We start from the raw sequence: 25,992 nt of genomic DNA, 5'->3' as shown, positions 1-25,992 counted from the left end.
TAGTCAAATTATATTAATCAAACATGAGCATTTTTCAATAATAAACATTTGCTAATATAAAAAAATTAAGTAATTGTCTTTTATAGTATCTACCATAGTCTGAAATAAATAGGGAGGGCAATTTGTTAACATTTGCAATTGATAGAAGACCTGAAGAAAGTAAATGCATCACCATTTGCTATTACAATCAATACATTCATCTCTTCCTTGAATTGTTTTAGATCTTCCTCTAAAATGGGACCAGCATAAAGCATGTTCTATAAAATGTATTTTCTATAATTTGAAAATGTCTTGTATGATTCAATTGTTTATATAATGAATAATGCTATCACACAAGTGTAGTATTGATATGCTGTGCTTGGTTGAAGTCATTAGGTTGCATTTTAGCTTCACTTGAAGCAATTTTTAAAAGCAGCATCTCGGCCTTTTGGCTAAGATGCAAATGAGATCAAGCCTTGGAGGAGGAGCTATACCTACTCCAATCAGCTTGGATCATGTGGATCAAGCCTAAGACTGGAGGTGAGAGCCCTGTCTTTTCAGCTGGGATTGGGAATGTCTCAACTTGTTGAGACTCTGAATTGGACTTGATCGGATTGAATTGGAATAAAAACATAATTATCATTGTCCGTACAACTCTAGTCTCATTCTCAAAGGGAAATCATTCTCTGATTCAATTACTTTCCAGGTTCCTCATTGTATCACAGCCTTATTGTTTGTCATTAAGTATTTATTGGAGAGACATAAAGTATACTTTTGATGCCTTTACCCTGTTATAATATGTAATTTATTACTAAACTTGCACTCTGCATTATGACTATCTGATTGAAGCCTATTAAGTAAATAACATCAAGAGGTAATAGTACATCAAATCATATCCTAAGTAAATCCTTTCCCCTAGGGGCTATACTTACCTTTTACCTATTATACCTTATTATAGAAAGAATATAATTAAACTAGAAAGAGTGCAGAAAAGATTTATTAGGATGCTACCAGGATTTGATGGTTTGAGTTTAAGGAGAGGCTGGATAGACTGAGACTTTTCTCTGGAGCGTAGGAGACTTACAAGGTCTATAAAATAATAAGGTGCATAGATCAATCAACATCTTTTCCCAAAGATAGGGGAGGCTAAAACTAGAGGGCATTGGTTTAAGGTGAGAGGGGGGAGAAACAAGAGTCCAAAAGGGCAATTTTTTCACACACAGGGTTGTGAGTGTCTGGAACAAGCTGCCAGTGGTAGTATTAGAGACGGATACAATTTTGTCTTTTAAAAAGCATTTGGACAGTTACATGGGTAAGATGGGTATACAGGGATATGGGCCAAATGTGGGCAATTGAGATTAGTTTAGTGGTTTAAAAAAAAGGGCAGCATGGACAAGTTGGGCTGATGGGCCTGTTTCCATGCTGTAAACCTCTATGACCTAATACTGAACCAGGGAGACACTCACAACAAGTTTATGTCTGTGTGAACCTGTTATAAACTGTGGCAATGTAACATCACATCGGCATGGTGTTAATCAATGGTTAGTATCTGGTAAGGGGACTGATCATCTTGGTTATGGACATAAATCTGAACCTGATGACATTGCCAGCGAAGGGCAGCAAAGATCTGAAATTGCAAACTTGCCAGCCAGGACTGCAACTTCCAGATCTTGAGCCTCTGCCAGCATTTGCACGGACAGTGAGCATGGGCTCAAGATCACCCCCCCCCCACCATTGTCTCTATCCTTACTAATGCCCAAAACTGGGAATGCTGTACTCCAGATGGGGTGTGACCAACCAAATCATAATTTCCTCCCTTTTTTTATTGCACTTGATCTTGTGATAAAGGTGAACATTCCATTAGTCTTTTTGGGATGAATTCCCTTGTTTTTCCACTGCCCTTAGCCTCTTGTCATGTGGAAGACACTCCAAATACAGCAAAACTCTGCCTGGCAAATATAAAAGAACAAATCTCTTGCTTTCAAGCTTGAGAAGCATTACCCAGCTTGTGAAATAATCTTCTATAAACAAGAAAGAACTGATTACAGAAGAAACAAATAGTCACACTGATTTTAAATAATAGGGCATTTTTGAAATGCCGAATACTTTGATGCTATTATGCGCCTACCAGCTATCCCTAAGCTGCTGAATTTGGCATCCTGCTACTAATATGGATTTTAATTCTAATACTGTTTCATGTAATTGTGCAGAAACTCAGCTATGGATAAAATACGTGCCTTCCAAGTAACTAAAATAGCTTAATTACCAGTAATGAATTTATAAATATTTCCAGTGGTAGTAGACTCTGTTTATCAACAATGCCACTAAAATGAATATCGAACATTAAGTAATCTTAAATCAGTGCAATTTTAAATGAACAATTATTCTCTTGAAGTAGCTTTGCCAACGCAAATGAATCTCAAAAGAAGTCCTGATACAGTGTTAGGATGTAAATCCAGGGATATTTAAGTTGATCTCAGCTCAGCTCTCCCTCTCCCCAGTCTACAGCCCCCTCTGCCACCATGCTTCATATTCCACTCTGCTTTCATCCAGCTCTTTCTCCTCCTCATCCTGGGCCTCTTCTGATACTACACTTTACTGAGGGTGTCATTGACAGTCTACCAAGTGGCATTTTCTCACCAATAACCTGCTCGCTGATGCCCGGTTCAGATTTTTATCAAGCCCTCTTGGCTCCTGACCTCATCACAACCTTGGTCCAAACATAAACAGAGATGTGGTCAAGAACAGCTCTGTTTTGATATCAAGGCAACATTTGACTGAGCGTGGCATCAAGGGGATCTAGGAAAATCATGGGAAGATATTTGCACTGGTTGGAGTTATACCCAGCACGAAGGAAGATGGCTATGAATGTTGGGGTTCTCTGCCCCAGGAAATCAGCGCAGGAGAGGTGTCTTTTGATGGCACAGCGGTTATCACTGCTGCCTCACAGTGCCAAGGACCTGGGTTTGACTCCTGGGTTGGGTCACTGTTTTTGTGGAGTTTGCACATTTTCCCCGTGTCTGCATGGGTTTCCTCCCACAATCCAAAGATGTGCGAGTTAGGTGGATTGACCATGCTAAATTGTCCATTAGTGTCGGGGAATTAGCAGGGTAAAAATATCAGGTTACAGGAATAGGGTCTGGGTGGGATTGTCGTCGGTGCAGGCTCGATGGGCTGAATGGCCTCCTTCTGCACTGTAGGGATTCTGAGTTCCTTCGGATAATGGCCTAGACTTAACACCTCTTCAGCTGCTTCATCAATGACTTTCCCTCCATCAAAAAGGCTCGAATTAGGGATTGTCCCTCAGATAATGAAGTAGCCTGTGCCAGCATGCAGCAATAACTGGATGCCTTTTAGGCTTGGGATGATAAGTGGAAAGTAACATTCACACCATACACATAGCAGGCAACGATCATCTCCAGTGAGACAGAATCTGACAACATCCTCTTGGCACTCAAATTCATTCCCATTACTGAGTTCCTGACCATCAATGTCACAAGGATCACCATTGACATGGTGGCACCATGGTTAGCACTGCTGCCTCACAACACTAGGGACCTGGATTCGATTCCTGGCTTGAGTCACTGTCTATGTGGAGTTTACATTTATTTTCCCCAGGTCTTTGTGGGTTTCCTTTGGGAGCTCCGGTTTCCTTCCACAATCCAAAAGACATATTGCTTAGGTGCATTGGCCATGCTAAATTCTCCCTCACTGTATCCAAACAGGTGCTGGAGTGTGGCAACTAGGGAATTTTCACAGTAACTTCACAACAATGTTAAGGTAAGCCTATTTGTGAGTAATAAATAAATAAATAAAATTTACTTAATTGGACCAGCCAAGCTGCTACAAAAACAGGTCACAGACTGCCTTCTGTGGTAAGTAACTCAACTCCTGATTCCCCAAGGCTTTCTCATCATTTACAAGGCAGAAGTCACAAGTGTGATAAGAACACTCTCCATTACTCCTAGACGAATGCAGCATCAACAACACTTAAGCAGCTCAGCAGCACCCAGGACAAAGCAAAGCAATCTGCTTGCCTGGCACTCCAATCACCACCTTAAACATTAAGTCACTCCACCACTGCTACACCATGGCTGTCATGTGTACCATCCACAAAATGAACTGCAACAACTCATCAAGATCCTTTGACACCATCTGTTAAACCAAAGTTAGCATGCAGGTACTGCAACGATGCAGAAGGCAAATGGCATGTCGGTCTTTATGGCAGGGGTTAGGAGTACAAAAATAAAAATTGTTACAATTGTACAGGGCTTTGGTGAGATCACCAAATGCACACAGTACTATACTTATTTATCCACATATACTTATGATGCAGACAGTACAGTAAAGGTTCACTTGGTTTTCCTCAGGATGAGAGTTCTATGAAGAGAGGTTGAATAAATTGGGCCTACATTCTCTGCAATTTAGAAGAATAAAAAGTGATCGCATTGAAACATACAAGGTTCTGAAAGGTTTGAACCTACAGCATGGGGGCATAGTGTTAGGAAAAGGGATTGATCATTTAGGACTGAGATGAGGAGATATTTCTTCACTCAAAGGCTGGGAATCTCTGGAATTCTCTACTCCAAAGGGTTGTGGATGCTCCACCACTGACGATATTTGGGGTCGACAAATTACTGGTCTCTCAGGAAACCAAAGGATTTGGGAAGTGAGCAGGAAAATGGACTTGAAGGCCATGGACATACTGAATGGCAGAGATGGACTGTGTGGCCTACTCCTGCTCCTGTCTCTTGTGTTCAGTGATCTCCAGTGCCTAGAAGAACAAAAGCAGCAGGCACATGGAAACATCACCATTTGCACCCTATTCTCCTATAATTCACATCCCACCCCAATGTGCAAATACATTGCTGTTCCTTCATCACTGCTGGGTCAAATTCCTGGAGCTCCCCAGCTATTAGCACTTGGTGTACCTGTACCACAATTATTGCAGCAGTTCAAGAAGGCAGCTCACCACCATCTTCTCTAAAGCAATGATAGATGGAGAATAATTGTTGGCCCTGCCAGCACACCCCAAGAATGAAGATAAAGAGTTGTCTACAATACAAGTATTGCACTGGCTGTCAAGCATTACGGAACATCCTGCCATTGTGAAAGGTGCAATTGGAATGCAAGTCCTTCTCTTTGATTGGAATTCCCTTTGAAAATCACAAGTGTTGACAAGACTTCTTTAAAACAGAGACACTAGCAACTTTAATTTAGCACTGCTGAAATCACCTAGGCAACGTGAACATATGGAATGATGAGTGTCCTAGCCTGCAGTAAAGGAAAAGCAAAGTGCAAAGGCTTATAATTTGTAGACAATACTTATCTCATCACCCTACCCAATCAACCAATTTGATTTACGATTTACTGAATTTAATCAACACTAATGCTGTTCCGATAGGAACAAAATTGTATCTTCCTTACCAACGAGATTTAAGGCTGCAGAAGAACAGGAATGATGGAGAAGGAGGGTGAAATAGAGTTGGTAAATTAGAGTTGGAAGCAAAAGCAACACAAGGAAAATCTTTTCCATCCAGCAAGTGGTTAAGGTGGAGAATGCACTGCCTGAGATTGTGGTGGAAGCTTGTGTTAATCGAGTTGTTTGAAAGGCAAAAAGATTTATCTGAAGAAGAAGAATGTTCAGGGTTTTGGGGCGAAGGCAGGAGAAATGGCTCTGGGTGAGTTGCTCAGGGAGCCAGTGCAGACACAATGGGTTGAATGGCCTCCTTATATGCTGTAACGGTTCTGTGATGTGTATTTATCATTTTATTATTTTTCAGTGTAATTCAATGAAAAAAATTCAGCACCTTCCAATTAATTTGTTCCCAAATCCCAGTTCTTAAATCTTTTTCTTATGTTTCCTTCCTCCTCCAAGTTCCAAAGGTTCAATAATGAGTAGGTTAAGTAGATTGGCCATGGTAAATGGCCCCTTAGTGGCCAGTGGGCAGTACCAGGCCCCTGGTACATATGGTTCCTTTTGCTGGGGCTGAAACGTGATCCTCGCTGGTGAGGACCTCCACTGGCAAGGCCATTAAGACAAATAAGCCTGGACGATTCCATCAGAGACTCGTTAATAATATTTAAATAAAGATTTAAATATTTATATCAGTGTCCTTCCCAGGCACAAGGCGGATCACACCGGCAATCCAGAGCTCGTAAGATTGTAAGAGGTGAGAAACCGGCCATGACAAGCAGATAAGATCACCCCCAGTATCTTCCAAAAAGAAATTTGAAAAAAATCTTGGAGGGCTATAGGCCAAGAGCGGGGGAATTGGGCTAATTGAAGAGTACTTTTAAAATGCCAATGCAGGCATAATGAGCCAAATAGGCTCCTTCCGTAGTGCACAACTCTATAAACCTTGGCTACCGATTTAGTGCTGTACTGGAGGAATGCTGCAATGTCACAAGGGTCATGTTTCAAGTCATATGTTAAATCGTAGGGGGATAGGGGAGCGGGAAACTTGCATTTTTAACAGTGAACTTATCAGTAAATAGGCCCCATTAACAAACAACATAAACGGAACCAGAGAGTTGGAAATTAGCCAATCATAAAATTCATCAATATGACTTTGGGCAGGTAGTCAAGACAAATAGGCATTAAACTGATATCATTGCCATCTTTCATTTGCTGATGTTTCTATCATACTGCACAAATTTCACTTCAAAATGTGTCAAAAGTGTTCAGGAAAAGAAAAGGGAAATCAAACATCTTATGTCAGGTCCTGATGATCTGGTCTTTCCCCGGGGCAGGAGCTGAGGATTTGCAGCAGCTGTCACATCTACAGATATTTTCCTCATTTGACCTCAGAATATGATAACCTTTTTCCCCATGAGGGCAATATCCAGAAAGGGATGGGCCAATTAGACAGCGCTCCACCTGAGCAAACAAAACATCTTCATCTCTCTAGATCACCAACAATTTGTGAGGTGAACTGATGGTAATCAGCTAGCGGGAGAAACACTGGGTATGATTTGACCAGAAAATATTCCAAGTGCCCAATGGGTGAAAAAACAAAGGTTTTCCTGCCCATTTTTTTGACAAGCTTAACTAAATGAATTTACGGCACTCTGTGCATCACAGAGGCCGTTTGGGATTTGTGCCGGGGGCTGGTGCAGGACCTAATCCCATTTAGGCCACCAGCAGCAGAGTGCTGAGCGGGCCGTTGCGCATGTGTCGATCTCGCAGCATACTGGGAGATCAGTTGGCATGCACCCCCACCCCCCCACCCATACACTTCGAGCTCACTAAACAGATGCAAATGGCATTATAAATATTTAAATCAGTCTCACGTCATTCCCCGAAACGAGGCTGATCACGTCATAAATAATGGCATGGGATGATCACAACCGGCATTTCCTTTTTGGCCTCCCACTGGCATTTCCTGCCCTGCACAGCGGGCCAGGAAAATCACGCCCCATATCTGGAAGTAAGTTATTATGGATCAGGGGCTTGGGGGAAAAGTAAAGGCAGCAAAGGAACAAAAGGCAAAGGCCAGTGATAAGGTAGGAGTAACCAAATGGATGATGGTATAAGACAACAGGGGAGGCTTTTGCCTACCACTGTTTCCTTCGGTTCAGATTTACTCTGTTCAATCTTTTTACCTCAACCAAAATTTGGACAATGTTCAAAAGTCACTTCAACTTCATTCTCATAGATTATGCCACCTGATCCCTTCGAATCAATTACAATCTTATGGGAGAGAAGGTTAAGAGGAAATTTAATTGGGGTGTTCAAAATTGTGAAGAGTTATGATAGAGTGGACAGGGAGAAACTGTTTCTATTGACAGGAGGATCAGTAACCAGGCGGCACAGAATGAAGATAATTGCCAAAAGAGCCAGAGGGCCAATGAGTTGTCACCACCTAGAATTAGCAACCTGGAAATGTGGTGGAAGTCAAGAGTAACATTCAAAATGGAATTGGGTATATTTTAAACTTATTTATTAGTGCCACAAGTAGGCCTACATTAACACTCCAATGAAGTTACTGTGAAAATCCCCTAATTGCCACACCCTGGTTCCTGTTCAGGTACACAGAGGGAGAATTTAGCATAGCCAATGTACCTCACCGGCACGTCTTTCAGACTGTGGGAGGAAATCCAGAGCATCCAGAGGAAACCCACACAGACACGGTGAGAACATGCAAACTCCACACAGATGGTGACCCGCGCCGGGAATCGAACCCAGATCCCTGCGCTGTGAGGCAGCAGTGCTAACCACTGTGCCACCATGCCACCCATGAAAGGTGACAAAAAAAAAATCAGAGGAAACAGCAGGAGAGTGAGAAAATTGGATCTTTCTTTCAGAGATCAGGCACAGCACAATCGCCATATGGCTATAAGGTTGCATGAATTTTGCAATTTGTAATGGGATAGCCACCATTCTGTGTTCCACGGACTTTGGGCCCCAGATGCAGGGTACAATTTATGTTGCCCTTCATTCAAACGCAAAACTCCACCTTACAAACCACACTTCATCTTTTCAGCTGAATTGAAAAAACAGCACAGTACCTCGTTGCTTAGCAACTGCAGACACTGTTGATGCTTCTGTGGCAGAGGGCCATGAAACGAGTGAACTCTCGCCACTGGGAGTTCCAATGTGGACGCCATCCCCGGACTTCTCTTGGTGCTCAGACACAAAGCTGCTGCTCTCTGGGCTCAATGTTGCAGTCGTTGTTTCTGCAAGTGATGCATTTGAGGGAAATTCGGGCTCCTGGCAACAAAAAAAGAAAATGCTAATTACTTGTGCATTACTTAGATGTCCATCCTCAAAAACAAAATTAGATTGTAGAAAAAAAACTCTGTGAATGTATTTCACTGGGATTATCATTTCTATTTCCTTTAAGCATTGATACACAATGTAACTTTATACATCTCCTCCATCCTCATGGTACCAATTACAGCCCCCCTGCCCCATACTACTAATTATGCAATTCCCACCACCCCCCCCATGACATAAATCTCTTCTGATTTTCTTTGCTCTCAGCTCTGACGAAGGGTCATCTAGACTCGAAATGTTGTCTCTATTCTCTCTCGCAGATGCTGTCAGACCTGCTGAGATTTTCCAGCATTTTCTGTTCTGGTTTCAGATTCCAGCATCTGCAGTATTTTGCTTTAGAAAATCTTCTCCTTTTTGTAACATAAATAAAAACAAATGATGCAATGTTTGAATTCACACTTAGCATGGCTTCATTAATGAATTGGGTTTAACAATATGCAATATCCCAGAGTACTATAACTAAAATTACTGTTATAATCAACACTGGGGTAAATTGAGTTGTTCTTTAAAAGTATTGGTCTCATTCTGTCTTTTGCCCTTTCCTCAGTCTCAGATTCTGCCTCAGTTCCATATCTTTGCCTTAGTTCAGTGGTAGCACACCCACCTCCAACTCAGTAGGTTTTAGGTTCAAATCCCACCCCAGAACAAAATTCCTGGCTGACATTTAAGTGTAATATTGAGGGAGAAATGCTCTGCCAGAGGGGCAATCTTTCAGGTCAGATGTGGATAAATTGAAGTCCACTTGCCTTCTCAGGTGGATGAGAAAGATCCCATAACACTATTTTGAAGAAGAGCAGGAGACTTCTCTCATGATCCCAGCCAACATATATCCCTCAACCAAAGAGTAAAAACATGGCATCTGGTGATCACCATGTTGTTCTTTGCAGGATGTTACTGTGTGTAAACTGTCTGTAGTCACAACAGTGACTTCAAATGTACTTCATTGACTGTAAAGTACTTTAGGGTATCATAAGGTCGTGACAGGAGCTATAGAAATGCTAATCTCTTTGCAGCTAACTGGTTGGACAGACGGCTTGCTCCCAAGCCACTGGCCAAAGCCATCCTTGGTTAGCCACCCTACTGGCTAAACTGGACCATCTCTTTCCATTTGACCACCATTCTGCAGGGAGCAATGAGGTGTTTCCTGCCCACTTCCCCAAGACAGTGTGGCTGAGGTCACAAGATCACAGTTCAGTAGAGGTTTGAGCCTGTGACCTGTTTTCTGAATTGTAATGTGAGCCAGTCCTCCAATTTTTCCATAACATACCACTGTCTACCGTTAAACTGCAACATTGGCCAAACGGCCACAACATAGATTTGACACCTAGAGTCCCCAGTTGTAAAAACTCTTTCCTGCTTCTAATTCAATACATTGTTATTTAAAAGCCATGCACAATAAGCTATTACTAACTACATAGATCATAATAAGCATGTTGTTCAGGCTCCTTAAATCTCCAAACCATAACTCCCTAGTTTCAGTTGTGCTCAGGAACTTCCATTAAGGAAGGCAGAGATACTCTTCCCTCATCTTCAGCCCCATACCCTTTGTCTCCCCCTGCTTCCAAACCCCAGTACGTATCCTGGCAGCTTTGGTTTGGACCAAGGGGAAGGTTACTGACTGATTATCTCTAATGGCTGATGCACAACATTGCAATCCAAAGAAAGGGGTGGGGAGAAGATGCCTTCAAAGAAGAATTAAATAGAGCCTGTAACAACAGCAAGATATTTTAAAGTACCTCTTGAACATTGGTGCTGTTTTCATTTGAGTTCTGTAGTAGATTTCCCACCATCTCCAAAGAGACAAACTTTAGCATATCATTTGCCTCTTGCTTTGTTTCATCACTCCATACTTCCTGCTGAGACTCATTAACTGCAAAGCCTGTGTCTGAAGGGGCTCCACTTTTAATCCCAGATTTATCCTCCTCCGCATCACCAACCCCACTAGCCTTCACTGAAGACATGTCCAGATCGTATTTCGAGTCCCACAGTGGCCAGTCCTGTGAGCCACGCGTCCTCTCTTGATCCTTGCTGGAACCTTCAATCGCAGGTATTTCTTTATAATCCCTTATAGAGTCCTCCGCTATAGAACTACCAAGATTCAAGTCTTCATCGTACAAACCTCGCAGGTTACCGTTCCTCTCAGTTGGTGCCAACTCTCTTTGCTTCCCCATGGAATGCCCTCTGCCTTTATAATGGGCTTCTTGCAAGCTTGATCTCTGAGCTGATGACCGCTGTACAAAGGTTAAGTAAGATTCCACAGCGCTGGTCTTCTTTGGCTCACACTCCTTCCTGTTCTGGCAGTTTATAATATAACAGCGGCCTTCAAACATCCATGCCAAGTCACAGCCAGGCAAGTCACAACACGCTGATGTACACTTGGACATGGAAACTGCTGGAGGAACACGTAGGATTTTAGTTGTCTTTGGGTTGGGAGACACTATAGCATCTGAATACTGAGCTGTTTCACTGCAGTAATCGGATAGAGCACCTGTGAAAACATTACAAACCACTGTTAAATGTACATGCATGTGACAGCCTACTGAGTTCCTTTTTTTGTTTGAAATATTACTTTATTGAAATTGCATTGCAATCCCAATTAGAAAGATCACTTCCTCTGTTTGACATTAACCGTTAAGATTCTCAATATGTTGACTTTACGGTCCTATAGTACACACTGCAGCGTATGGGGTAGTGTGGTTATCAGATGCTTCCCTGGGACTGGTATCTCCCTGCTAAGTGATAGCTTCTTGGGACCACAGGACATGGCTATTTCCTTGGTACTGGGGCATCTGGATATTTCCCTGGAATCTACTGCAGCATTCATGGTTCTGGATGAACTGCCAATCAAGCAGGCTGCTTTGTCCTTGATGGTGCCAAGCATCTCACGTGTTTTTGGAGGTGCACTCATCCAGCCAAGTGGAAAGTATTCCATCACACTCCTGATTTGTGCCTTGTAGGTGGTGTACAGGCTTCAGGGAGTCAGGAGGTGAATTACTCACTGCAGGATTCCTAGCCACTGACCAGCTCTTCTAGCCACAGTATTTATATGGCTAGCCCAGTTCAGTTTCTGGTCAATGGTAATCCCTGGCTGTGGATGGTGGGGGATTCAGCAATGCTTATTCTAACAAACTGCAAGGGGCGATGGTCAGAATTTGTCGTCTTGTTGAAGATAATCATTACCAGGCACTTGTGTGATGCGAATGTTACTTGCCACTTGTTCGCACAAACCCGGATATTATCCAGGTCTTGCTGCATTTGGATATGGACTGCTTCAGTATCTGACGAATCAAGAATTATGCAGTCATCAGTGAACATCCCCACTTCAGACCTCATGATGGAGGGAGGGTCATTGATGAAGCAGCTGAAGATGGTTGGGCCTAGGACACTACCCCAAGGGACTCCTGCAGTGATGTCCTGGAGTTGAAATGACTGATCTCCAGCAACCACAGCCATCTTCCTTTGTGCCAGGTAGGATTCCAATCAGTGGAGAGTTCTCCCTGATTCCCATTGACTCCCATTTTGCTAAGGCTCCTTGATGCCAACTTGGTCAAACACTTCCTTACTGTGCAGGACAGTCACTCTCACCTCACCTCTGGAGTTCAGCTCTTTTGTTGTGTTTGAACCTGTTTGTGGTAACTTACTATACACAATTTGAGTACTGTGTTTCCTATATTAAAGGATTGACTATACTTCATTAAAGTACTTTGTCGGCTTTTAGACATCCCAAGGTCATGAAACATGCTACAAAAGTGCAAGTTCCTTCTTTCTTTTATCTCAAGAACTTCTAATTTGCTGGAAGTGTGTTGTTAGGAGCTATATTAAAACGTTCTGAAAGCCATGACTTTGGGGGGTTGAAATTCCATTGGCTGTAATGACGCAGCATTCCCAGTTCCACACTAGTGTGGTTTACTCTTAACCATCGTCTGACCTTGGCCTTGCGCTTTAGTTGTAGCCCAGTCACCAGGAGAAGGGCCGGGGCAGTGTTTCTTAATATTTTGGATAGTTAGGTTGCTGAGGCCATTTAAGTTGTTACTTGTAAGCCTTAGGGCTGAGAAAGGAAGGGAAGACAATCATTGTGGGCCAACCTGCATACAGTATGTTGGGCAGGCAATACTGGGCGAACAGTGGGGGTGATTCTCCCATCCCACTGCTCTAATTGGTTAGCACAGCGGGCCAGGAGAATCACGTGGGGTGTGATATGTACGATTCCCACGAATGCTTGAGCCCCCAGCATCTCCCAGCGCTGGATTTCCATCGTGATCCGCTCTGCACCAGAAATTGGTGGAATGAGCAATTAAATGATATTTTACATTTCATTTGAATGTTATTAGTGGGCCTGGAACTGAAGTCTCGGGCCCTGCTAGCCTCTCCCACACTACCAGGTTGTTTCACTCCATTGGGGATTACGCTAGCTCTGCACTTTCAGATTGCTAGCACCTTACCCTGCCGGAGTGAAGGTGGGGGCAATCGGGGCCCCCCAGGGTTTGGACAGGGAGGGGTTGTTCCAGAGGGCACCTTGGCACTGCCTACTGGGCATGGGACAGTGCCAAGGGGCGAGGTGAAGACTTCTACTTCTTGCAGGGCCCAGTATCATGATAAAAGTGGCAGGGGGGTTGGGGGGGGCGGGGGGGTAGTTTCCTGCCTGGTGCACTGCAAAACCACACCCAATCACATCTCTTGAAGTCCAGCTCATTGAGAAGTGAGTGTAAATACTTATAACAGTTTTTTAAGTTGGCCAGGATCTTTTCCTCAGATTATAACAGCACTTGGCTAGGACCCCTCTCCTGCCACTGGCTCCACTCCACCTATCCTCCCCAGTTCTTTCCCTCAGCTCTCCCAATCCTCAGTTCCTCTTTGCCCATCCTCCCCATCACCACTGTCTCCCATCTTGCTCCCAATGGCACTCCCACAACTCTGCTCCAGCTGCCCCTGCTCCTCAGCCAATATGTTGGAAATGACACTTGATGAAGGGGGAAAGGGTTGAAAATGAAGAAGGGTGACCTGGAGCAAGGTCACAATGGTCCCTGGCGCTGTGAGGCAGCAGTGCTAACCCCTGCCACTGATCATCTAGACTTTCCTGTACTCTCATTAATTTTATAAAAACATACAAGGATAGGTTCAATTCCCAGTATTAGAGTGCTGTGGTCGCTACTGGGCTAATAATCAAGAAGCCTGGATTAATAATCCAAGGAATACGACCTAAAACCTAGCAGGAAAGCCAGTTTTAAAAATCTGGAAGTGAGAAGCTGGCATCAATAACAGCAGTCAAAAATCCAACTGGTTCACTAATGCCCTTTAGGAAACCTGCTATACTTCTCCACTCTGCATAAATAGGTCTCTCCAGTTCCAAACTAATGTGGTTTGCTCTTAACCATCATCTGACCTTGGCCTTGCAAGCCACTCAGCTGCATCGCCATCATCTCAAAGGTGAGCAATAAATGCCAGTCTTGCCAGCGATCCAAGAATGAATGAAAGAAATATGTAGGGGGTAGGGAGTGAAGGATTCTCAGTGGTGGTAGAGGAGTCCAGGATGCTGGGGAAATCATGAAAAACATTTTAATCACAATTAGCAACAATCTGTTCATTGTGTGGATGGGAAAATGAACATTTTGAGGGCAAGCTTTTTGATCAATGCCTGTGATTATTAGCCCTACATTTTGCAGAGAAAAGACTCCATGCAACTTGAGGGCCACTTTAAGAATGGGAATATTGGTACAATCTGCATGGGTTCCTCAGAATTCACTGGGGAGGTGACAGTTTGCCATTGTTGAGGAAAGGAAGTCTGGGATATGTTCCTCTCCGCTATCAAAGTACAATGAATTTACATTTCTGCTTAACTTTGAGAGCAGCAGCTGTATGAGGCAGTGTTCAGGTACGAACAATAATGGCCAGCACTCTGTAAATAAAATGCATGCTGAGATCTGTCAGAACAAACTATACAGCCATTTCTAGGCAAGCCTTTTAAAAGGTTCTTCTTGAATATGTGTGATTGTTGGTCAGTGCAGGCTCAATGGGCTGAATGGCTCCTTCTGCACTGTAGGGAATCTACGATCTTATGCTCACTTATTCAGGCCTACAACAAGCCCTTGAAGCTATGTACTGTTATCCCTATTATTTCTGGTTTATGATCATGGGTGCACAAAGAAAGCAGGTAAAATAAGAAAAGTCAACACTTGTTGTTGTTGACATTTCAACAAAATAAAACCTCATACTTCTCCCGGAAATTAAAACCTCCTACTTATAACACAAATTAGCTGGGGTGGTGATGTTTCTACACTATAATCTGTGGACAGGAACAATCCCTATGTTTGGGAACAAGACAGCATTTCATTATTTGGTTTCCGTGTTCCTTTAATAAACATGCAATTGTCCATATGCTATTGTTTGCAAACAAACTCAGAGCTATCAGTCTTTATTGGATTAACAGTAGGTGTAACCTATACATGGGTAACAATTAGTTTAGTTCGTTTATTTATTAGTCTCTAGCAGGCTTACATTCTCACTGCAATGAAGTTACTGTGAAAATCCCCTCATCACCACACTCTGACGCCTGTTCGGATACACTGAGGGAGAATTTAGTATGGTCAATGCACCTAACCCACACATCTTTGGACTGTGGGAGGAAACTGGAGTGCCCAGAGGGGAAATCTATGCAGACACGGGGAGAACGTGCAAACTTGAGTGACTCAAAGTCAGCCAAGGCAGAAATCAAACCCAGGTCCCTGATGCTATGAGGAAGCAGTGCTGACCACTGATCACCTAGACTTTTCTGTACTCATATTAATGTTATGAAAACATACAAGGATAGGTCTAATTCCCAGTATGAGAGTGCAGTGGTTGCTGTTGGACTAGTAATCAAGAAGCCTGAATTAATAATCCAGGGAATATGATCTAAAACCTAGCAGGAAAGCCAGTTTTAAAAATCTGGAAGTGAGAAGCTGGCATCAATAACAGCAGCTATAGTCAAAAATCCAACTGGTTCACTAATGCCCTTTAGGAAACCTGCTATACTTCTCCACTCTGCATAAATAGGTCTCTCCAGTTCCAAACTAATGTGGTTTACTCCTAACCATCATCTGACCTTGGCCTTGCAAGCCACTCAGCTGCATTGCCATTGTCTGAAGGGTGAGCAGTAAATGCCAGTCTTGCCAGCGATCCACATCTCAAGAATGAATGAAAGAAACATATACCCCGTAATCTATTTGTTGTGATTCTTTCTATTCTTAGTTTTCATAATGATGCAAAGGATTAGTTGCATTATTTGAAAATCTCACGCAACCTGGCTGTTTGAGAATTCAAATTGGAACTACTTGATGCATCAAATTTACACAGCACTGTCCCTCAATTGTGCACTTTCATGGTCGGTATCTAGTTGGGAATGAAAACTGGCATTTTATCTTGGAGTTCATTTATTATTACCCAACCTGAATCAAAGCAGAAAACTGTAGTGCAAGCAGTGTCCACATAAAGATAGTAAGCTCATCATTCCATGGCAAAAGAGTGGAATGATAGTCAGCCCTATCAAAGATGGTACAGAGCTCACAGAATGCCACAGCGCAGGAGGCCATTTGGCCCATCGAGTCTTAACCAACCACAATCCCACCAATGCCCTATTTCCATAACCCTACATATTTACCCTGCTAATCGCCCTGATACCAGAGTCAATTTATCATGCCCAATCAATCTTACCCACACATCTTTGAACTGTGGGAGGAAACTGGAGTGCCCAAAGGAAACCCACGCTGACACGGGGAGAAGTGCAAACTCCACACAGACAGTGACCTGAGGTTGGAATTGAACTCTGGCGCTGTGAGGCAGCAGTGCTAACCACTGTGCCACCGTGCCATGTTATTGGACAAGTGGCTCAAGGAAGTGGAAACTCCTGAATTAAGTTACCTCACTTGTGAAATAGTGAGGGGTTGAGAAAGCATCGTGTGAGAGACACTGTAGGATCTAAAATTTGAGCTATCAAAACGGTTCAAAGGCTGACAGCTTTATCCCAGACACAATGGCTGGGACTTTTCTCTCACTCTACATCTGACCATCTTCTTCCTTCAAACTGATCTTTGCAAGTCAACTAAATGCATGTAATGGCAGGTTGGCTGATCATTCCCATAGTCAGGTCGATTGGCATGAACTGTAATGAAAAGATGCCTTTCAATCAGATCACACACATATCAACAGCCAATAATGAAACTGAAGATCAGCTTTAACAAAAAAATTCAACAAAGAAGTGTTTCCTCAAAAAATGATTTTTGGCAGTAGGATTTGATGTGGAACTGGGATTGTGATTATTTGGCTGGTGTAAAATTAGATAATAGTATTTCACTGGAAACTAATCCTCTAGATGTGAAATAAGGACAGGCTATCTATTTTTACCAAAACACTGATGTCTCTCTCACATGTGATTAGATGTGACTGCAAACTGATTTAGAAAGATATCCAAGTTAAACGTTGAGGGTGGAATTTTACTGTCGCTTCCGCCAGAGGTGTGTACAATCTTGCCCAAGGCCAACGGACAATGCTGTTCTCCGAGTCTCACTAGTCCCCGGAATCAGGACAGGCTTGCTGGTAAAATTCTGGCCTATGTCTGGTATAGTGTGATCACCCTACAACGATTCACTCAATGCAGTTTAGTATCAGTGATCAGACAAGTGGTCTTGCACTGATATTGTACCTTGCAGTCAGCATGGGGTAGGGCTTATACACATTATTTAAAATGCATACTCATTTAAATAACATTGGTTTTGGGAGCTAGGCAGCCACACTGACTAGGAAAGATCCAGTCTGAATTTCCATTTCAGTGCTAGGTCAATTGATCTCATTGCCGTGGTAATATTAACAATACTATGATTTGCCTAGCACCCCTGGGCTAGGAAGATGGAAAAGCAGGCAGGGTTGTTTACTCATGTCCCTTGCTGGGAGATTACTCACATGGATGGTTGATAGGGACTAGTTTAGGCTCAGCTATAATGGCCTTTGCAATCAGGTCATATGCCCTGCTGACACTGCTAAGATTCACACATAAAAGATGAGCACATGAATCAAGTATCAGAAGATGACCAGCAGCTGAAGAATTAGTAACCAGGGTCCACAGGTCAGTATGCCAAAGTCGAGTTAGTGTCTTTGTGAACAGAGGTGGAAGAGCCATTAGCCAAATGCCATATTTAATTGACAGAAGAGCCAGAGGGGAGGAGATTTTTAACACAGCAAGCTATGATCTGGAATGCCTTTCCTGTAATGTAGTGGAGACAGTTACCATAGTAACCTCCAGAAAAAGAGAATTCAAAAGGAGACGTTTACAGGGCTTTAGGGAAAGAGTTGGGGAATGAGTCTTCTGGGATACTTTTTCAAACAGCTGGCATGGATATGATGGGCTGAATGGCCTGCTTCAGTGCTGTATGATTATATGATTTTAGAAAATTGACAGAAAAACTGATGAGGTTGTAAAAACAAGTCAGTAATCAGAGATTGGAGAGCAGCACTCTCTCTCCCTCTCTCTCTCTCTTTGAATAGGTTCACATACAGCTCTGATTTGTGGAGAACTATCTAATTTTGAAACAGATTGAATTCCATATTGGTTTGATATAACCGCCACATAAATCTTCAGCAAAATGAAACCCAAAAATCTATCTTTTAAAGGAACATCACAATCAGCAACATGAAGATAAAACTTTCTGGACAAAATTCCTTGCGAAAGCAAAATATAGCTGATACTGTGATTTTGAAGTTCTGACAAAGTCATTTACCTGAAATGTTAACTCTCTCTCTGCCAGATCTGCTGAATATTCCCAACATTTTCCATTTTTAAACCAATTATTTCAGTAGCATACCTGTTATGGTGCATAGCAGTACAACATTGAGGGAAAATGGAAAGCGGGTCATTTTCACGGCAGCAAGCTCCATTCAAGCTGCAAAGTGATGTGTATCTGTGCTATTTCCCCAAATTCTACTTTCCTTTATCTTCCTTCAGTGGCAATTTTGGAAACGCTAGAAAAAAGGAACACATGAAAGTTATCAGCCCAATGATGCAAAGCACATGTCATTAAGATCAACATCGTCAGTGCCGCTTGGGGCAGCACGGTGGCACAGTGGTTAGCATTGCTGCCTCACAGCACCAGGAGACCTGGGTTCAATTTCTGGCTTGGGTCACTGTCTGTGTGGAGTTTGCACATTCTCCCCATGTCTGCATGGGTTTCCTCCAGGTGCTCTGGTTTCCTCCCACAGTTAAAAGATGTGCCAGTTAGGTGGACTGGCCATGCTACATTGTCCCTCAGTGTCAGGGGAACTAGCTAGGGTAAATGCATGGGGATTGGGCCTGGTGGGATTGTGGTCAGTGCAGACTCGATGGGCCAAATAGCCTCCTTCTGCACTGCAAGATTCTATAAATCATTTCTACTATGTAGTTATTATACATTGCTGTGCTAAAGATTTGTCTCCATAATGTTGCTCAGAATGTAGAGAAGTGTAATATGAATGGTGTTGGATCCTGTATCTCAGAACACAGCGTCTTTCAAGTAACTACCTTTCTTTTTATTCATACATAGGAGCTAGGCATCACCAGCCAGGCCAGCATTTATTGCCATCCCTAATTGCTATTGAGGAAGTGGTGGTGAGTCATGTTCTAGTACCACAGCAGGACTGTGAGGGAATGAATTCCAGTGACAGTGAAGGAATGGTGATGTTTTTCCAAGTTCGTATGATGTGTGATTTTGAGGAGAACTTGCAGAAACTCTAACCACTGCCCTCAATATTCAACAGTGTTACCATCACTGAATCCTCCACTGTCAACATCCTCAAAGTTACCATTAACCAGAAACTCAACTGGACTCACCACATAAACACAGTGGCTACAAGAGCAGGTCAGAGGCTAGATATACAGTGACAAGTAGCTCACTTCCTGGCTCCCCAAAGCCTGTCCACCATCTACAAGGCACAAGTCAGGGAATACCCCCCACTTGCCTGGATGGGTGCAGATCCAACAACACTCAAATTTGACACCATGCAGGACAAAACAGCCCACTTGATTGGCACCACATCCACAAACATCTACTCCCTCCACCACTGACTCTCAGTACACAATACTGCTACTATCTCCAAGGTGCACTGTAGCGATTCACCAAAGTTCCTTAGACAGCACATTCCAAACCCACAACCACTTCCATCTAGAAGAACAAGGGCAGAAGATAAATGGGAACACTTGCAAGTTCACCTCTAAGCCACTGACCATTCTGACTTGGAAATATACTACCATTCCTTCACAGTCACTGAGTCAAAATTCTGGAATTCCCTCTCTAACAGCATTGTGGGTCAACCCACAACATGTGTGACTGCAGCATTTCAAGAAGGCAGCTCACCACCACCTTGTGGGCAACATGGTGGTACAGTGGTAAGCACTGCTGCCTCACAGCTCCAGCAACCCAGTTCTGATTCCCAGCTTGGGTCACTGTGTGGGGTTTCCACGTTCTCCTCGCGTCTGCAAGGATTTCTTCCGGGTGCTCTGGTTTCCTCCCCCACTCCAAAGATGTGCAGGTTAGGTATATTGGCCATGCTAAATTGTCCCTTAGTGCCCTGGGATGGGTAGGTTAGGGACATTATTAGGGTAAATATGTCAGGTTATGTGGATAGGACCAGGGTGGGATTGTTGTTGGTGCAAACTCAATGAGCCGAATGGCCTCCTTCTGCATTGTGGAGATTCTGTGATTCTCAAGTTGCAACTAGAGATGGGCAATCAATGCTGGCCAGCCAGCAATGCCCATGACCCACAAATTAACAGAAAAAAGGTGATGATGTTCTTATACCCGTTACCCTCTTCCAGTTGCTATAAATGCCAGTGTTGATTCTCTAACAAAAGAGCATCTCCAAAGTACAACACAGCACTGCTTCTCTATATGATGGCGACAAATGTATGCATATTGTATGGCTGTTCATGAATTAAAAATAAAAAGTGAAGATATGTTCGCTGTAAATGTTTTGCATGAATTAGACCTGTGCAGTTTCACACCAATTCTTCAAGGAAGTGTGTCTGCAGCACAAAATCACTCTAAGTTGGTACTGTTTGGTAATCTTTTTCTGAGATGTGACTGGTTGGACATTGTTGGAGTGGAAATATGTACCCTCCAGAGTTGGGTGATGTGTAAATTATACTTGACTGATCAATACCTATTGGATGCCTGAAATAAAAATGCTCACCACGTGGTCAGCACAAAATTAGCAAGGAGGTGTGATATTATAGTGATGAAAATGCAACTTCCTGCATGTAGAACCAACATGTAGCTAAAAAAAAACATACATTTAGACTACCAGCATAGGTAAATTCACATACACATTTTAAAGCTTGCTTTTGTTAATCATTTCCAATGGTGCTCTGTGAGATTATATTACCCCCACAACTCACTAACTCAAAGCTTCCTTCAACATCCACATCAAAATAACACTGAGACCAGACAACATAAAAATCATCCTTCAGAAAATGCTTAGCAATGTTGTTTCTTTAGTTGCTGATGGGAAGTGCTATTGTTATGAATATGATGGCAAAGTGGGGTAGTGATTGGGTGGTCTGACCTGCTCTGATACTGCCTGATAACAAGACTAGGTAACTTGGTTGCTAAGAGGGCAGGGAAAGTGGGGGCAAGGTTGACTTACTGGGAAGAAGGTGCTATATGTTCACACTTGTCCCACAAGAAGTGGGGCAGTGTAAACACTTTATATGCTCTGAAACTAGTTCATCAATTCCCCACTGTGAGAATAGACTGGGTTCACTTTTTAAAGGAAGTCTAAATGTAGCCTGTCCTCCTGATCTCTCACAATGCCAAAGCTAAAGATGGAAACATCGGACAGATTAGAAAAAGAGTCAAAATTGGATGAATGTGAGAGAGGCAATAATCCCAGGAAAATGGTGAGGAATGCTTCCCGTTAGTTCAAAAATAAGGCTCCACTCCTGACCATATCCTGCAACGCATTGTGGACAATACATGTATGGACAATAGGGGAAAACAGGCCATGGTGATCTTCAGGAAACAAAAGATGCTCACCAATACTCACTTTATTGCTTCATACAATGAAGTGATCTACTTAGTTAGGATGCATAGAAAACCAGCAGCAGTCAGTGCTTTAAGGAGAGGAAGAAATACAGAAATGGGCAAAAAACATAAATGCACATTTACACACAGATCTTGAAGCTTGTTTTTGTTAATCATTTCCAGTGGTGCTCTGTGAGATTGTATCACCCCACAACTCACTAACTCAATGCTTTACCTTCCATATAAACAGGTGACACTATCCAATAGACAGTGCTTGCATTCAAATTGTCAGCTTTCCTCAATGGTTGTACTCTCACCTTTGGGTTAGAAGTCCGTGGGTTCACAACCCAGTCCAGAACATAATCAAGGTTAGCATCTCACTGCAGAACCAGGGGAGCGTATATTCTCAGTGGTAGCTTTAGATGAAATGTTAAACCAAGTGCCAATCACCAATTCAGATGAATATTAAAGATCCCATTGTACTAATTGGAGATGTGTAGGGGGAATTGTCCCAGTTTCCTCCACAACATTCATCCCTAATCAATACCACCAAAACAGATTAAATGGTCATTTATCTCACTGCTGTTTGTGGGAGTTTATGTGCACATTGGCTGCATCAATTGCCTCAAACTAATTAATTGGCTGTGAAATGTTTTGGGTTATTGCATGGGCATTAAAGTTACTAATATACAAGTTCATAGAATCCCTACAGTATAGAAGGAAGCCATTCAGCCCATTGAGTCTGGACCGCCAACAATCCCACCCAGGCCTTATCCCCATAATCCCTCATATTTACCCTACTAATCCCTCTGATACTAAGGGGCAATTTAGCCGATAAACCTAACCTGCACATCTTTCTACTTTCAAAGTATGTTTTCATAACTGTTTCTATCCAGAAGTTGGAGGTACAAAGAAACTAATCTATGTTCTGTGGGGTGTAAGGAGAGCAGATTTTATTATTGTAACCCCAGCAGTTCAATTTGTAAATAACATAACATAACATAACATAAGAAATAGGAGCAGGAGTAGGCCATCTAGCCCTTCGAGCCTGCCCCGCCATTCAATAAGATCATGGCTGATCTGTTGTGGCTCAGTTCCACTTTCCCGCCCTCTCCCCATAACCCTTAATCCCCTCTCTTATCAAGAACCCATCAACCCGCTTCTTAAAAATATTTAGCGAGGCAGCCTCCACCACTTCAACGGGCAGAGAATTCCAGAGATTCACCACCCTTTGAGTGAAGAAGTTCCTCCTCAACTCCGTTCTAAACCGCCTCCCCTTTATCTTGAGGCTGTGCCCCCTAGTCCTACTGTCTTTTTTGAGCGGGAAGAGTCTCTCCACCTCTATCCTATCCATCCCATTCATCATCTTATACGTCTCAATGAGATCTCCCCTCATTCTTCTAAACTCTAACGATGCACTTAGCAATGTCATGGTGAGTCATAAGAGCACAAAGATCCATTCCAGCTTAATTCCCTGATTTCTGGGTTCTTCACAGAATCCCTACAGTGCAGTAGGAAGCCATTCAGCCCATCGAGTCTGCACGACTCTTCAACAGAGCATCTTACCCAGGCCCATCCTTGCCCTATCACTCCAATCCCACATATTTATCCCACTAACCTATATATCCTGGGACATTGAGGAGCAATTTAGGGGTTGATTTACTGCATCTCAGTTAAGAAAGTTTGAGAACACGCCAGTGGTGTCAAAGTTTGAGGAATACCAGTGAATGGGCAGGGGGAGAAATTGGTCAGGATTTCTGCTTATGATTCTTATCCAGTACCTCAATGTGTGAGGATATCAGAAGAAGATAGGAGTATAATTAATGATTACAACTCACTCTTCTCCAATTTTGCCTATCTTCATGGTCTTGGTTTACAGATGAACAATGAAAACTTTGAAAAGGTATAAGAATGATGCAGACTGCTTCAGGAAGAGTGATGGGATAAACAGGATTAACTGGAGAAGGTAAAAGCAATACAAAATATCTCAGAGAAAAGCAAGCCGTCAGCAATCTAAACCAAGTAATTTTTGATTACACGTTTAAAGTTTAAAGTCTTTTAAATAGTGTCACAAGAAATCTTACATTAACACTGCAATGAAGTTACTGTGAAACTCCCCTAATCGCTACTCTCCGGCACCTGTTCGGGTACACTGAGGAAAAATTTAGCATAGCCAATGCACCTAACCAGCACATCTTTCAGACTGTGGGAGGAAACCCATACAGACACAGGGAGAATGTGCAGACTCCACACAGATAGTGACCCAAGTTGGGAACTGAACCCGGGTCCCTGGCACTGTGAGGCAGCAGTGCTAACCACTGTGCCAGAACAAATGGATATTTTTTCCTCAGACGTCCAACAAGCTCTCAACATAAGCAGTTGGGTATTGGTAACAGATATCCCACCTTGCACTACTAATGTAAAACCTTTGTCAACAGTACTTCAGTAATTCCTCTGTCAATATTCGGAACTATTTGAACAGACCGTGACTATGATCAGTAATCCTCTGCACCCTGCAAGAAGTAGGTTTTAACAATGAGATGATACTACCAACATTGATCATCAGTCTTTAATCTGCACCCCAACCTTCTCTAAGTTTTGATCCAATTTTAACAGCTCAAACTGTTTCATTTCCAGCCAGACGTTAAATCCTACACTGCTCACAGGTCTTAAAATACCTTCCTCTTCCAGTTCCCTCGCACTGGCTAGTAGCGGTGCTCCCAACTTTATTGCGGATTTACAGCAGCACCTGTCTTTGCAGTTCCCATTTACAACTTTCTGTCGCCTCTTTTTAAATCATATATAAATATACATCTACACCAGCCTATTTCATCTTGGCCATTGCGCTGAAAGGTCAGAATAACTTGACTCCAGCCCCATCTTGCGTCTGAAACCCCCTTCTCTAAAAAAAAGACAAAACCTATTTCCCTTCGCAGCTTTTTGTCCAGTCCATTGTGTGGCACTGGGTGGGTTTCGTTAACCCTTACCCTTGGTTTTAACATAGATCTGAGTTGATCTCTGGCTCGGGAATAGCCAGTTGAGTTCTGGCCACCCTGCTCTCCTCCTCCCCCACAAATCTGGTTTATTTCGGAATGAGGTGGATGGATAGATAGGGGAGAGGAGCTGAAATCGGAAACGTTTGACTCTGGGAGGGGCGCCATCTAACAACAGGTCCCGAGGAGAGGGGCATCTGGTCCATTTGCCCCTGCTCCAAGTCGCTGTGGGTTATTTATCTGCAAAGCTTACAGGGAACCAGGAGAGGCGGGGAGGGGGCTAAAGTGACCCTGTCCATCACTAACAAAAGCCATCTCTGCGCACACCTCCCTCTCTCTCATATTGATAAGCGTGCTGACTTGGCACTTTATCCGAAGCGGTCAATCCAACCTGCTCCATTCCCACTAACTCACCTATGGAATTTATTTTCCCTAATTCTTTGCAATAAACACAGGGAAAGGGGGTAAAAACGCCATAGCTCCAAGGTTAAGGCGTGTATGTGCTCCAAAGAAGCGCTGAGCTTGGTACCTGGACAGCAGTTCTGCACATCATCATCGTTAGTCAGACAACAGGGCGGGGATTCGGCTCACCCTGTTTCCATTCCAGCTCTTTTTCCTGGGAAGGGGAAGGGATTAAGGGAGCCTTTCTACCTCCCCCCGCCTCCCCTCCCCCGGATACTGTCCCACTCCACTCACCGGTACAGTTCCATGCCTGGCTCCCGTGGCTCCAATATGCTGAGAGTCAGCCGCTCCTCCCGCTAGCTGCTGGAGCTGGGGCAGGAGAATGAGTGCTGAGGGTGCCGGCCCATTGCGTGATGCGAGCGCGTCGCCGCGTCTCCTCTGCTCCAATGCCGGGAATCCTGCTGTAGGCACCAGATGTGATGCTGCTGCTCCTTACCCCGCTGCTGGATGTGATGTGGCGTGGCTCCATCATCTCACCGCATGTTATTCACAGCCAGCTCTCTGCCGCCTGCTCACAACTCTCACCGGTACACACATATATCACCCCAATCAGTTATCAGGATGATTTTATCGCATAATGGACCATTCCTCTTTATTGATCTAGTCTCCAGTCATAAGGCAGCACACTGGTTAGCACTGCTCCTCACAGCGCCAGGGACCCGGGTTCGATTCCCGGCTTGGGTCACTGTCAGTGCGGAGTCTGCACGTTCCCCCCGTGCCTGCGTGGGTTTCCTCCGGTTTCTTCGCACAATCCGAA

At 43.4% G+C, this 25,992-nt stretch overlaps 1 protein-coding gene across 1 annotated transcript in view; it reads right to left on the bottom strand.

Moving 5' to 3' along the window:
* LOC145353274 (dyslexia-associated protein KIAA0319-like) overlaps window positions 1–25,577 on the bottom strand; it is a 91,461-nt gene extending 65,884 nt beyond the window's left edge. Inside the window, exons 1-4 of the mRNA XM_080203870.1 lie at window positions 25,470–25,577; window positions 18,592–18,748; window positions 10,495–11,246; window positions 8,491–8,692 (exon numbers count right to left, since the gene is read on the bottom strand). Coding sequence (XP_080059996.1) covers window positions 8,491–8,692; window positions 10,495–11,246; window positions 18,592–18,664 — 1,027 coding nt within the window. The 5' untranslated portion in view covers window positions 18,665–18,748; window positions 25,470–25,577. The remainder of the gene's footprint in view (window positions 1–8,490; window positions 8,693–10,494; window positions 11,247–18,591; window positions 18,749–25,469) is intronic.
* Between the last annotated feature and the right edge of the window lie 415 nt (window positions 25,578–25,992).

The sequence above is a fragment of the Carcharhinus amblyrhynchos genome, chromosome 2, assembly GCF_965287045.1.
Source record: "Carcharhinus amblyrhynchos chromosome 2, sCarAmb.v2.hapA, whole genome shotgun sequence".
NCBI classification, from domain to species: Eukaryota; Metazoa; Chordata; class Chondrichthyes; order Carcharhiniformes; family Carcharhinidae; genus Carcharhinus; species Carcharhinus amblyrhynchos.
Note: the sequence above shows the minus strand (reverse complement) of the source record. Positions and strands in the feature narration are given on the sequence as shown.